This window comes from Pholcus phalangioides, unplaced genomic scaffold, assembly GCF_987345545.1.
Source record: "Pholcus phalangioides strain wild (caught in Gottingen) unplaced genomic scaffold, Ppha-v1.0 ptg000031l_1, whole genome shotgun sequence".
NCBI lineage: Eukaryota > Metazoa > Arthropoda > Arachnida > Araneae > Pholcidae > Pholcus > Pholcus phalangioides.
In genome coordinates this window covers 8,028,971-8,042,535 of record NW_028301621.1, presented here as the reverse complement: position 1 = coordinate 8,042,535, position 13,565 = coordinate 8,028,971, and the positions used below count along the sequence as shown (strand labels likewise).

Here is a 13,565-nt window from a genome sequence, read left to right as displayed (position 1 = left end):
CGACTGACCAACAATCTTAAAAATGTCCGTCCACTGAACAGCGACAAATATCAATAAGTAGGGAAAAACAAAAACCGAATTCCATCATTAACCGATGACCGACTAACTAGTGGCACGTGCGATTACCTAGTCCCACTGATACATAAGCAAACACAAGAGCAACAAGCAAGATGCCAAGAGCACACAAAACAACAACTTCCTAATAATAACGACATTGGCCAAGAGCCAGATTAATAATCCACCATCGGGGGAGGGGGGAAAGAGATGATCACATACTGAATACACATTAACGCTGCCAACGACCGACTACCTTCCTTCCGCTCTTCTTTATTATTATTACGATACTTTACAGCCTCAGGTGGCAATTGGTAGTTAGTGGCAACTTGTCTATCCCGCAAGGACATTGACTTTCTCCTTTTTTCCACTATCACTATCAGTCGGTTGTTCTCCCTTCGCAGAGTTTGTGCGTCTTTGGAAGGAAGAAAAAAAAAGAAAATATTCGATAGAAATAGTGAATTCGACAGGTACATAATAACAGGTCTCTGGATGATATTTAGTCTACAACCCAAACGATCAAGAAACCTATAGTAAGGGGAGGGGGGTGAGAAGGTAGCCAAGTGAGGTGTCTATAGATCCATCCGAAGAAGAGAAGCCTCGGAGCAAGGAAATGCCGATTAAGACTGGACTGGACTTTGTGGAGGTTGATAGCCCTTTCTTCATTCTTTTTGTTGTTACTGCACACGTGAGGAGCGAGAAGATGAAAGATCCTCGATGAAAATGCAATCTGAATCTCTGATCACAAAAAAGGCGTAGGTCTGGGGAGCACGTGAGAATAAACATGGGCTCTTACATTCGATTTCGCACAATTCGACAACGATATTCCCTGATCACGACAAGACGTCTGGCAGCCTGCCCTCGAGAGATTACTCTTTGCGATTTCTTTATGATTAGAGAGGTTGAGCATCGGTGAGCTTAACAAGCTCTACCTTTCAACCCTCCAGACCAACCATGGCCCCCGCTCTCAACTGGGGGTTCTCGTGGGCTCCCCAGGGGCTCCGCGGAAAATAAAATAAAAACCAGTAATTTGAAAAAAATAATTATAATTACTTTAGAATAATAAAAATAAATCAGTAATTTTGTTGAATAAGTAAAAAATAGGGCTGCGAAGCTCCGCCATAGAAGTTATAAGCCAAAAAGGGCTCCGTGAGTCAAAAAAGGTTGAGAACCGCTGCCCTAGGGGATATAAGCTACCTTTCAACCCGTAACACTATTGTCGATCGATGGCTCCCACGTTTTCTAACAATTATTTTCCACCGGCTACTTTGCCTGATTTAGCAACCATTTAACCCCCCTTCTTAATTTTCCAATATGGAAGACGGTACTTCTCGAGCCGTATTGAACTGTCCGAACGCAATGGGGTGCTCTACCCTTCTGTCATACAATCCTTGATCAATCAAACTCCTGATTGCGCCTTCTGCGATACGATTTTATAGAACTTTTTATGATTGTTTATTATCGGTGACTTTAACTTGATTGATTTTATTTTCTCCGATTTATATAATTTTTAATCACCTTGCACTATATGCGATCTTTGACGTATCAATAAATTTTGGTTTTGCCGGAGCTGCCCTGGTACCCCCAGTTTCAAAAACAAAACAGAAACCAACAAAAATCATAAACCTCCGAAGAGACAATGTCATAATTCCAACGGAAATCGTTACGGGAGGGAGAAGGGCCCGCCGTCGTCGTCGCTGAACACATAGGCCTACGTGTACAAACGAACACCCGGTGTTTCCGGTGCTTGATTCCTTTTCTATATCTTTTTTTTTATAAGCCTAGGCCCCACCGAGCAGAACCAACAGAACTGAGCTTGCAAAACAGGTGGCGGTAGAGGTGCTGCAGCATGGGGGCAGGTGCTGGAGGAAAGCTGGTTGCTTACAAAAAAAAAAACTACAATATGGATCACTTAGGCTTTTGATAGTGATCCGTATCGCAATTTTTTTTTAAGAGAAAGATATGAATGAAACGGCCTCTAGTGGAGGCGACAGTAGTATAGACCAATTTTTTACTACACATGACCCGCGAATGGAAAAGATTTTTCGTACTTTGTAATGGCGGCGTTATACCTGTATTTTGATCTAATTCAAATTTATTGAAAAATTCAAAATCTATTTATACGCGCGTACTATGGGGGCGCACTCTCTTACTCCCCCACCCACATGTATTATACCACGAAAATGTTTTGCAATTTTTTTTTCAACTTCACACTTTCTCCCCCCCCCCCCCCCTTCCCGCTGCTGATTACACTGGTGTACAAGATTTACTTACATGGAAAAATTTAGCCGTTCTTAATAAGATTGGGTGCCGATTCCAGATCGGACCTTAAAAAATGTCTCTAACGTCTGGTTTTCTTGTTTTATATGGTATTTAATTTGGAACACCTTTCAAAATTTATATATTTTAGGCTCTAAAAGGTGTAAAATGATACTAGAAATCATCATGGGCGCAATACGGGGGGGAGGCGCGCCAATGCTCCCCCAACGTCAAAGGAAAAGCCGACTGATCTAATGTATTTGCGTATGCAGTCGAATCCCGTTTTAACGAATACTTGTTATAGCGAAATTCCCGTTTTAACGAACACTTTTCTAATCCTTCAGATAAGTTTACATAAGAACAATGCAAAAAAACCACGTAGTTCCTTTATAACGAAATTTCATTTTAACGAAGTGATTTCGGTGATTGGTCTCTTGAAGTTCGCTATAATGGGATTTGACTGTATATAAATTGACATCATCATCTAGTCAAATTTTTCTTGACTTATTCTTAAAATTTTCCGCCCTAAGCTATACAGCCAGCTTAGCCCTCACCCAGTGCCGTCTAAACGCATTGTTTGTGACACCGTGCCCGGGTGGTGGGCATCAAGGAAAAAGAGGCCGCAAAAAAAAAGAAAAGTAGTTGAACTTTTCGAGACTTTACCAGGTAAGGCAGTAGAAAAATCACTTGGCCCGTAGGCGCTTGATGCGCATAAGACGGTTCTGCCCTTACCCCTGTAAAGAGGTGGATTTTTATGGTTTCACCACCTGTGGGCTATAAAATTATGCCTACTAATTTTCCTGACCCACGTATCCTCAAATTTACCGCCTCTCTGAAATTTCCGCCCTGGGCTATAACTCTCCTGATCGGGATACGTGTCGATTTCGTTGTCTTGATTGACGCCATTTCTTTCTCTCTCTGCGCCTCAATGAAAACGAATGAGGCGCATCGAGGCGCTTCTCTTTCTCTCTCTCTCTCGCAACATCGATTCTTTGTCACAACCTGAAAAGTATACTCAACGAAAAGAAAAAAATGCCCCCCATTGCACCGAAAACAATGACCACAAACACAAACAGTTCATCGTTTCTTGACGAGTTTTAACACACTGTGTGTGGTTGGGAAGAAAAAAAAAAAAAAGAGACCATCAAAGGTCATTTCCACTTGAGTGACCGGAATTCTGTGGCGGCCGCTATTATGACATAAGAAACACTGCGAATTCGTCGCACAGTCGCCATTGTCCCACCAGAGACAATAGAGATGGGCGGACAACAACGTTTCTCAACACGGCAGTTAACCACAATAAAACACAGTGAGCGCCAGGACCGGAAAAATGGGATTTCCACATCTCTATATTCCACACAATTCAAGCCTTGTTAAGTGTCCATAAATATCATGGTCTTTGCTGTGAAAAATTGTGACACTGGCCATGGAACAGACACCTGGAATTTGAGAAAATTCGCAAGCAAGTCACTACTTTCGTGGTTGGGGGAACACGTACATACTGTCGTTTCTGTATGAAACGGCGCATTTATAACCACATAAATAAACTGACATCTATAACAGACGCATGCAGCACCCATTCCGATGGATGTATTTTGATGGAAAGATTCAATAAAAAATAGTTCAATGTTTGACCACCAGGTGTAATTTGAATACGTCGAGGCACGCTAACTTCTGGGCTAAACCCTGATGTGTCCCCACCCTAATCCGGTACAGTCAGTCAGTGACTAATTGAGTAGACACGAGCAACAGGCTGAAGATGGCTAACATGGGTACCGGAACCTTGGGGTTGAGGCTATTTGAGAGCCCCCACCCCTCAATAAATTTCGTGAGGACTCAGCACCTCCCCCTAACAATTAATGAATGTGAAATGCAAACAATCCCCCCCCCGCTATAAAAGCTTGCGTCCCGTATATACGGGACGATTATCAACTTTCAGCCCCCCCCCCATAATTTTTTTATTTATGTCAGCGGCTCTGCGTGCTATAGGATCCGACCGTGACCACCACCACAAACCAGAACAGGACTCCCACTCTGTCCCCAAAGGGCAAAAATTCGAATATATCAATACATATACCTATATGCGAATACCATGTTCAGATACAACTCGACATAATCATGAGGGCCCCCCCCCCCTTACAACTCGACATAATCATGAGGACCCCCCCCCCCCCCACAACAAGCGCGACACATTTGAGTTTGATTGCTTTCGACAGGGGCGTAGCGAGGGGGGGACTTGGGGGGGGGGGGTATGATCCCCCCCGAAATGTGAGAAAACGACCGGAAAAAGATGGCAAAATCTATTGTTCTATCACTTTGGTTCTCCCCCCCCCCCCGAAATGAAAGTGGTCCTCCTGAACGAAATTTCTGGCTACGCCCCTGCTTTGCGAGGTCATCAGATATGCTATATAGCCTCATAGGCCTAGGGAGCGTCGGATGTGTTTCAGATCCGTCTTGAACTTCGCGGGGGTGGGGGGGGGGATTTTGATTTTAGAATAAATTCTGGTGAGAGCATCAAACCTGGGCCTCAGGTTGCAGCCATAGAGTAGTAATAATACATACATATATATCTTTAGTCTATAGCTACACCTACAATGCCTATTCAAGCTAACTTGAGGGCCAAGGGCAAAGCACTACATCACGGGTACAGATACGGTGAGACGCACACTTTGGGAAACACTACAACTAAACCGAACATGAACCTCGGGCCTCATTCCTCTGCGGAATTTCTAACGAATCGGTACATGTCGCCACGTGTAGTGTGAGTATACATGTATGCATAGCCCTAACATATTATGGGGGGGGGGGGTACGGGCAAGAGCTTACCTAGGATCTGAACTAGCGGGAGGCAACTCACCGATACTAAATTGATACGTGGTTTAATTTCTCTTCTATGGCAAAGCTGCCCCCCTCCCTCTGCGTACGCCGATGGGGAGGGGGTGTAAGAGTCATAAGTAAGAGTGTCATGACTTGCATGAGTCATATAAAAACAAACACGCACCCGCAGAGAAGACCATAGACAACTAAAAACTATTTAGCTCATGGGTGCTCAGTCTTTTTGAGAGTGCGGGCCACTTGAGTTATCTGGAAATGTAACTCACGCCGTCTACTTCAGTAACCTGCAAATGTAGCAAAGCCACTTGAGTGAACTATAGGTGGTGCTTGGGGTGGCTCGAGTGATCTGGATATGTGCCGTTGGCAGCTTGAAATGTACCATTTCGTGGGCTTTTTGAGTGGTTTGGTTATCTGTCACGGGCCACCTCAGACACAGGTGCCATAACCTAAGGGCTGAGGACATTTGACCCCCCTCCCAATAATTTCTTCAAAAAAAGAGCATCATGGGCCCCCGGGCAAAGTGGTTTTTTTGAGGCCCTACCACATAAATTCTAGAAAATTTCAACCGCTTCTCATTTTTGTGAGGCCCCTCTGTATACGGGACGACCAGCAACTTTCAGCCCTTCCAACGTTTTCTTCATGTGGACGCCTCTGATGTCAGATGATGTTGAAGGCTACATTTGGCCAGCGAGCGATGGGTCGAGCATGTATGATTGAGCATAGAGCTCATATACATGTTCAACCCGTGACCTTAGGAGTCATCTGAAGTGGCCGGCGACGTCAAATCTAATTTTGTAAAAATGAAGTAAGCGGCGGAATTCCAGATCACGTGTATTGCGCCATATAGAGTTACGCCAAACAGTTCCATAACATTTAAGCAACCCGTAATCATGGGCGGAGATACGGGTGGATATTGCTTCCCCCCCACCCCCCTCAGCGTCAAAGTGAAGTCGACTGATCTAATGTATATACGAATTGACATCATCATGACTTGACACCCCCCCCCCCCCCGACTTCTAAGTCTATCTCTGGCTATGCCCGGACACGGATCGAGGGGTGGGGGGGGGAGTGACCGAAGCTGCCTCTGGCCGGTGTTTAGGCTTACCACGCGGTAAGGGAGCTTGAAAATTCCTTTAGAGACGGGGGCGGATAGGGTGCCCCAGTCGTAAAGATCATGGACTGGAGCGGGCACTTAGTTCTCTTCAGCGTGGCCTAACCCCTCGGTGGTAATGCGCTTATATCCCCCATGGGGCAGAGCCTGGGCCATGTCTGGCACTACAGTTCCACCAGGTAGCCCGCGGCACATTTACCATTCACTTCAGTGACGTGTGGCATAGTTCTAGAGCCCTTAAGCGGCCCGCGGTGCGGTTCCACATCGCTCAAGTTACCCGGAGCCAATTCCAGTTCACTCAAGCGGTTCACGACACATGACTAGAGTGGCCCCCCCGCGGCATATTTACAACAACAAACCGATCATGACTACCACTTAGTTCCCACAAGCGAGATACGGTATCTAAGCTGGTCATTCAAAATAATGCGGGTTATGGTGGGAAAACAGCATATTTACAAATCACTTAAGTCACGCTTGGAACGGTTCCAGAGCACTTAAGTGATCTGCGGCACATTTACAGAACACTTAAGTGGCCCGCCACAAGTTTTCCAACCAATTGAGCATCAGTCAAACCAGTCCCGCACACTGCTAAAGGTTGAGCACCCTTGATATTTAGCTTATTTAAAATCTACGAGAAATTATTTTTTAAACATACCTGGAATTCCTGGATGAATTCGGTCTCGTCCAGAAGCACGATCTTGCAGTGGTGGATGCTGGGCTTTTTACCGAAACACCACATTCTGGGGCAGTAATAGTAATAAAAACGAACGTGTAATAAGATATTGCGCTGGAAGTTCAACAAGAAACACTATTTTGTGTTATCACATCTTCATTATTGCTTTGAGCTCGAGTCAGTCCAGTTTACGGAGAAAGTTTGTCTGTCGTCGAATGTTTACGGAATCGTCTGGAGCAAAACACAGCAACCAATGCATAAACGCCGGCCTTTCACAAGAGGAAACCAAACTAATCCAAGTCAGCAAACAACACCACGTGCGGACGTCGAACAAACACAACAAACGCAGACGATATGCCGACGAACTACAGAAGAGCGAGTTCACCTGCAGCGAGCGAGAGAGAGTGAGCGATACTGGAACTCGTTTCAAAGAAGACCGCCGAATAAATAACGAAAGTGGAACCCGCTGCGGTGAATGTGTGTACCTGCTCTTCTTCTTCAGTTCTCGTCTGCTACGACCGCGAGAGACACGCCACCTCGTGGTGACGACTGGAAACAGAGTTATCGAATTTTTTTTCTATATTCTTTAAAACTGAAGGGTGCTCAACTTTCAGGAGAGTGCGGGGCCACTTCACTTGTTCGGAAAGGTGTCGTGGGCCCACTTAATTAAGTGATCACTGGAACAGTGTCGCATGTCACTTAAATGATTTGTAAAGTGCCATGGTTCGTATAATTGATCCGCAAATGGGCCGCGGGACACTTAAATGCATGGTTGGAGATACGGGGGAGGAGGGGGGGGGGCATAAAGAGGGTATTGCTCTTTCCCCCCCCCCCCCCCAGCATCAAAGGTGGAGTCGACTGATCTAGTGTATATATAGGCGTACGCAGAATTTTCTCGAGGTTTTTTTTCCTTCTGAAGGGGGGTTTACGTTTTTTCCTGTAAAATAACTATAATCTTGGCTCAAGGGGATGGGGGGTTCGAACTCCAAAACCCCCCTTGCGTACGCCAATGTGAGTATATATGAATTGACATCATCATCATCATGCTTCCCTAACCAATAATGACCGTGCCTCCCCCGACCCTCTATTTCCGACTATGGTTAAATGATTTGGAAATGTGCAGCAGGTCACTTGAATAATCTTGATGTGGGTCACTTAAGTGAACCGGAAATGTGCCGCGTGTTACTTGATCACTTAAGTGATCTGTAAGTGTGGCTTGTATGTATGTTTTTTTTCAGGTGACAGAAGAGCTGAAGCGAGTGATTGGCAGTCGAGATGCCACGAGTCCATCTACAGATGGATTGATTGGTGGGGACAGGGTGCAAATGATGATATGGACAGACGAGCTGCTGCAGGGTTTCGAACGTTTGGTTCCATTCTGTTGCTCCTTTGGGCGATGAGTGGCGGAAATATGCGGCGGTTCACATAAGTGTTCTGGAAATGTGTCATGGGCTACTTGAAAAGTCTGTAAATGTGCTGCTCGATACTTATCTGGAAATGTGTCATGGTGCCGTGGGTTACTTGAATGATCTGGAAATGTGCAGCAGGTCACTTGAGTGATCTGGTGTCGTGGGTCACTGAAGTGATCTGGGAATGTGCCGTGGTTCACTTAAATAATCTGGAAATGTTCAGCGGGTCACTTGAACGATCTGCAAATATGTGTCGTGGGTCACTTAAATGAACTGGATATGTGCAACGGTTCACTTAAGTGTTCTGTAAATGTGCCGCGCGACACTTACGTCATCTGGAAATGTGTCGTGGGTAACTCAAATGATCTGGAATCAAGGTCATCCCCATGATAAATGATTGACGATCAACGCCAAGTAAACAAATCAGTGAAGCCACCCCCCCTTGCCAGTTGCTCAAATGCGATAACCAATACCTTTTTTTTTATGGCTGCTTGACGGAAATGACCATGGTTGCCCTCCGTGGATGTTTTCCCTAACGATGACGGTAGTCATTGACGCCACGACAGCGTGAAATCTCGCGGCAAATATAATTTTCTGCCAAAATCCGGAGAGCAGGGGAGGAAGGGTTAAAAATTTGGAGTCTCCCGCCTAAATCCAGAGAGTTGGCAGGTCTGTTCAAGGTTTTTCATAGTTTGGTAGCTTAAATGCTCAGTACTTCGAATCTGCTTTTCAAAAAAAAAATTTTTTGTATTACTTTAGGTCAATAAAACACAAAATATAAGCATAAATGGGTTAATTAATAATAATTCCCAAAGCAGAACACATTCAGTGCTACCGCAGAACAATTTCAGGAATAATTTAATTTTTTTTTTTTAAATAACGTATCATCACGTATTCCCATGAGATCCGTACGATCTGACTGACGAGATGTGATTTCACGTCAACAATATGAAGAATTGGTGGATTCAGTGGATTATTCTTTGCAGAATATGGTACAGTCAGGGAGGGAGGGAGGAGGGCAATTTAATGAGGACATTCAACTAATTCCCTGATTTAATGAATTTTTTCTGAATTTCTGGTGAAAATAGAGGTCAAAACCATATTTAACAAATAAAATTCTCAATATAACGAGTACTTTTTTAACTATCCAATTTTTTTTTCTCGTATTTCTTGTCACCCAAAACACCCAATCCGAAGATTTGACTTTCCAGGAATTGATCTTCAGCCCTTCTTAAGAGACAAACAAAAAAAAGGGCAGCGGGAAAGAGTAAAAGATATAATAAAGCCATTCTCAAAATGCGCATGGGAAGGTTCCAGCAATCGGCGTAACACTAATGCTTTAAAACACTGTGCTGTCTGCATGTTTAGATTTCAGTACAAAAAATGAAAGGTTCTTGAAGTTTGGGTTCTGACTTGATAAGTAAAAATAGCAGTTGTTATCTGAAGAGGAAAGCGTTTTTTCATTAGCGACAAAATGACGATTTAGACAGAATTTAATAAAGATGTTACACACATCAAACAATTTATTTACACTAGGTTATTAAAATGTAAAACAATAATTTTGATGAAAGGAATGTTAAGCTCTTGATATTAATGTTACATACCATTACGATTACCGATTACATATTAATTTATAAATGATATACATCCTGTAAAGCCCAAGCTACAAACGTTATAGATAGCAAAATACCCTGGTTTGTCTAAACCAGAACATTAAGTGAAACTTACATAGTATCGAATCCAGCCGATTTTTTTCTGTATCACTCGCAGTTTTACGCTTCATTTCTGCTATATATCTAGCCTTAGAGGCTCTCTCAGTTACATGTTCGACATACTCCTCCTTAAACCTAGCAACACGTTCTGCATTAGAAGCTAATTTCTTCATACTATTTAAAGAATCTGCCAACATTTTTTGATAAGTGGTATCAGTTTCTACTATATATCCTGTCTACCTTTTTCTGCATCATCTGCAGTTTTACGCAACCTCTCTGCTGTATATCTAGCAAGGGAAGCAGACTCAATTGCATGTTCAACGTCATTCTTCGTTTCCCTTGCAATATATTCTGCAATAGAAACTGTTCTCTCCATGTCACTTGAAGAACCTGCCAGCATCTTTTGATAGTATATCTTCTTATTTGTACAAGGCCACCTCTTTTTGTTGTTGCTATAATATGAAAATTAAAATATAAAGTGAAACACTATTTAAAATGAAAGCACAAAAATATGCTAGGTCATAAAACATGAAAAAATCAGCAGGCAAATGATTAATACAAAAATATCCATTAAACAAGGTCTGAATGTTTGGAAACAGCTATGAAATGACTCGAACGACAGGAGAACGCTGATCCTATTCAACTGCCATATTTAAGAGGAATTCGTGATATAGCTACATTGAAAAGAATGTCTTCTTTGTAGGGTGACCATACGTCCCGTATTTCCCGGGACAGTCCCGGTTTTTTTCCTTTTTCTGGCCGTCCCGACTTTTTTGCAAAAGTGTCCCGGTTTTTTACATGACGCCTACTTGGATTTTTATTCTTCATTGAAGTCAACGATTGAAATTATTTTTCATCTCATAAATTATATTATGATAATTACAACTATAAATAAGAACATTAATCTTCCGCATTTGTCTTATTGAACGTTTTATTTCGTGGAATTCATTTTAATACACTGCAATTCGCAGTAACACTTCGTTTCCCGCCATTTCGATTTTTCTGTAATTTCAGCTATAGTTGGCAACTTTGTGCACTTTTGGCGTCATTCTTGGCGATAATTAGCGATGTCCCGTATTTTCCCGTATTTGGAATTCCAATTTCCCGTATTTCTCTGCAGGAAATATGGTCAGCCTACTTCTTTCGAACTTTTTGCTGAAATTTTAAAAAAGATTCATAAAAAAAAACTTATCCAAAAAAACAGATTAAGACCTAAAATATCCGTGATCTTTGCCCAAATTTTATGACTCCCTGCAGTTTGGAAAAAAAATTAAAATCCGCTTTTTAAAGCCGGGTTTTCCTAAGAATAGGTTTTTTTGCGCAGCGTGAACCGAATTGGACCATTTCGTACCCGCAGAAACGTGCTACATAATCACGCTACGCGTTTGTGTTTTCCTAGCGTGGCGTATCAGATCATTGAGGCTATGTTATAGTATATGGCCTTGGCATCAGCTACTCTGTCGTCTGCATGGTCCGGTTTTAAGGGAAGGGAGAGAAAACACACAAGAGAGTGAAGAGAACATCTGCAAAACGCGCGGCGCACGACGCATTTCACTCCTCCAGTAGCAGTCCGCCAATCACGCCCGACGTAAAGCGCTGTCGTGCGGCGCATTACGCTCTGTAGGAAAACAGTCATCCTGCTTTTCTTATTGGTGAGTGGACGGCGTGTCGCGCTGGGCGATTCACGTTGCGCGCGGCACAGGAAACCTGTTCCTATAGGAAAACCCGGCTTGAAAAAGGGGACAGCTGACAATGACCAAAAAATTTCAGTGCTGCTATCTAGTGATTGACAACAGTTGTTCACATCTTTAAAAACAGATGGCGGCACAAACTCATACCAGTGGGGGTGGGTAAAAAAAAATAGAAAACATCCACGATGCGCATTTTCAGAGCCAATGTGAGGCTCGGCCAGTGATGGTAACTCGTGGGAAATTTCCCATATTCGTGGGAAAAATTGGCCAAAATTGGTTCATATGGGAAATTTCTTGGCGTTGGTGGGAAATTTTGAGTTCGTCAAACAAAAGAATTTTTGTGGAAAAAAGTGTATAAATGCAAAACACAATGCTTTTCTAATGTAAAATACTTGATTACATATTTCCACCGATAGATGGCAGCACAATTTTCAGAATGCGAGGGAAAAATTTTGTCAAAAGGGAAATTTTCAAGGGAAAGTTTGCTTGACGGGGCTACCATCACTGGGCTCGGCCGTGTGTGAAACAGGGCCAAATAGGGGTCTACCTCGTTCCTTCCTGAAATCTTAACGAGACCTCCTTATCACGAGAACCAACTTCCGCTTCCCGGGTAGGCCCATGCGTTAAGACGGCACTGATCATACGTCCCGTTTTCACGGGACGCAATCATTTCTTCACCGTCCCCACCCATTACCGTTTCAACGCATGATGGGCTCGAGCGACGTGTGGGAATGATGGGGCGCCTCATGACAATGAGATCTATTTTTAATTTTCGAGAGTGATCATGTGAATGTTGACATTTCCATTTTAGCCATTCAGGAAGGGGGGGGGGCTGCCGTAAGAAAAAAGTCACTTTGTTCGAGGGCCTAGAAAGCTTCTTCCCCCACTCCAGAAAAAAGTTGCGGTATGCTGTGTTCGTAATTTTCCCGATAAGCACTGTTGTGTGTATCTATACATTACTTGTTATTCCCATCGAGTACAGATGGCAGCACGAAGTGAACTGATCATATTTCCCCCTTTTTCCCCAAGAAGGAAAATCTTAAATTTCACTGCTATTATATACCTAGCCTGGCCATATTTCCTGGAGATAAATACTGAACGTCACCGGAAAAATAAATGCTAAAATTTGCTAATTATTACTGAAATAACAAAAAGAAAAACCGAGGAGTAAATTACCAATTAAAATATATGGGAATAAATGGGACGTTTCCATTTAAAAATTGTCTGGATGGATCTAAGATCGAAGGGGGGGGGGGGGAACAAAAAACACTCAGTCATATCAATGAAGAGATTTATTTTAATTTGTCTAGAGATTTATGTTTAAAAAGGAAAATTATTCCAGAAACCTGAAAAGGAGGACGAAAGGCAGAATGTTTTCCGAAACGTAGGAGGACGTGGGAAAAAGGAGGACTAGGTAACCCTAGATGTGTCTGTTTTTGTGGGTTTTTTCCTCTCTATTGACCAATAGTCGTCGGAACTCCCAGAATTTTTTCTGTTTTCTATTTTTGTGGTTCTGTTTTAGACGGCCGCAACTAGATGCTTGGTCATCCGGGGCAAGCGCCCATTTTGTTCCCCTTGTAATGTTGAAGGAAAGGTTTCAGAATGAATTTTGCACCCCCTCAGGTCTAGCGCCCGGGGCACGAGATCTGCCTGTTTCCCCCCCCCCCCCCAATTGCGGCCCTGGTTTCAGAGTTGGGAAAATTATTGTTGAGGCCGGTCTTTTAGTCTTTTATTGGTCAGGATAGTGGCGCCAACTGTTGTGAAAATTTGGAAAGGTGACGTCACCGAAGTTGCGAAAGCAGGCGTTCTGCTTTTCAAATT

At 43.3% G+C, this 13,565-nt stretch overlaps 1 protein-coding gene across 3 annotated transcripts in view; it reads right to left on the bottom strand.

Annotated features, from left to right (window-relative positions):
* Window positions 1-7,392, bottom strand: part of LOC149067072 (band 4.1-like protein 4) — a 151,458-nt gene extending 144,066 nt beyond the window's left edge. Inside the window, exon 1 of one of the 3 annotated variants that reach the window (XM_089252909.1) lies at window positions 6,915-7,392. In XM_089252909.1, coding sequence (XP_089109035.1) covers window positions 6,915-6,998 — 84 coding nt within the window. In that variant the 5' untranslated portion in view covers window positions 6,999-7,392. The remainder of the gene's footprint in view (window positions 1-6,914) is intronic. The other 2 variants (XM_089252912.1, XM_089252911.1) reach the window with 2 other exon arrangements.
* Window positions 7,393-13,565: the final 6,173 nt, after the last annotated feature.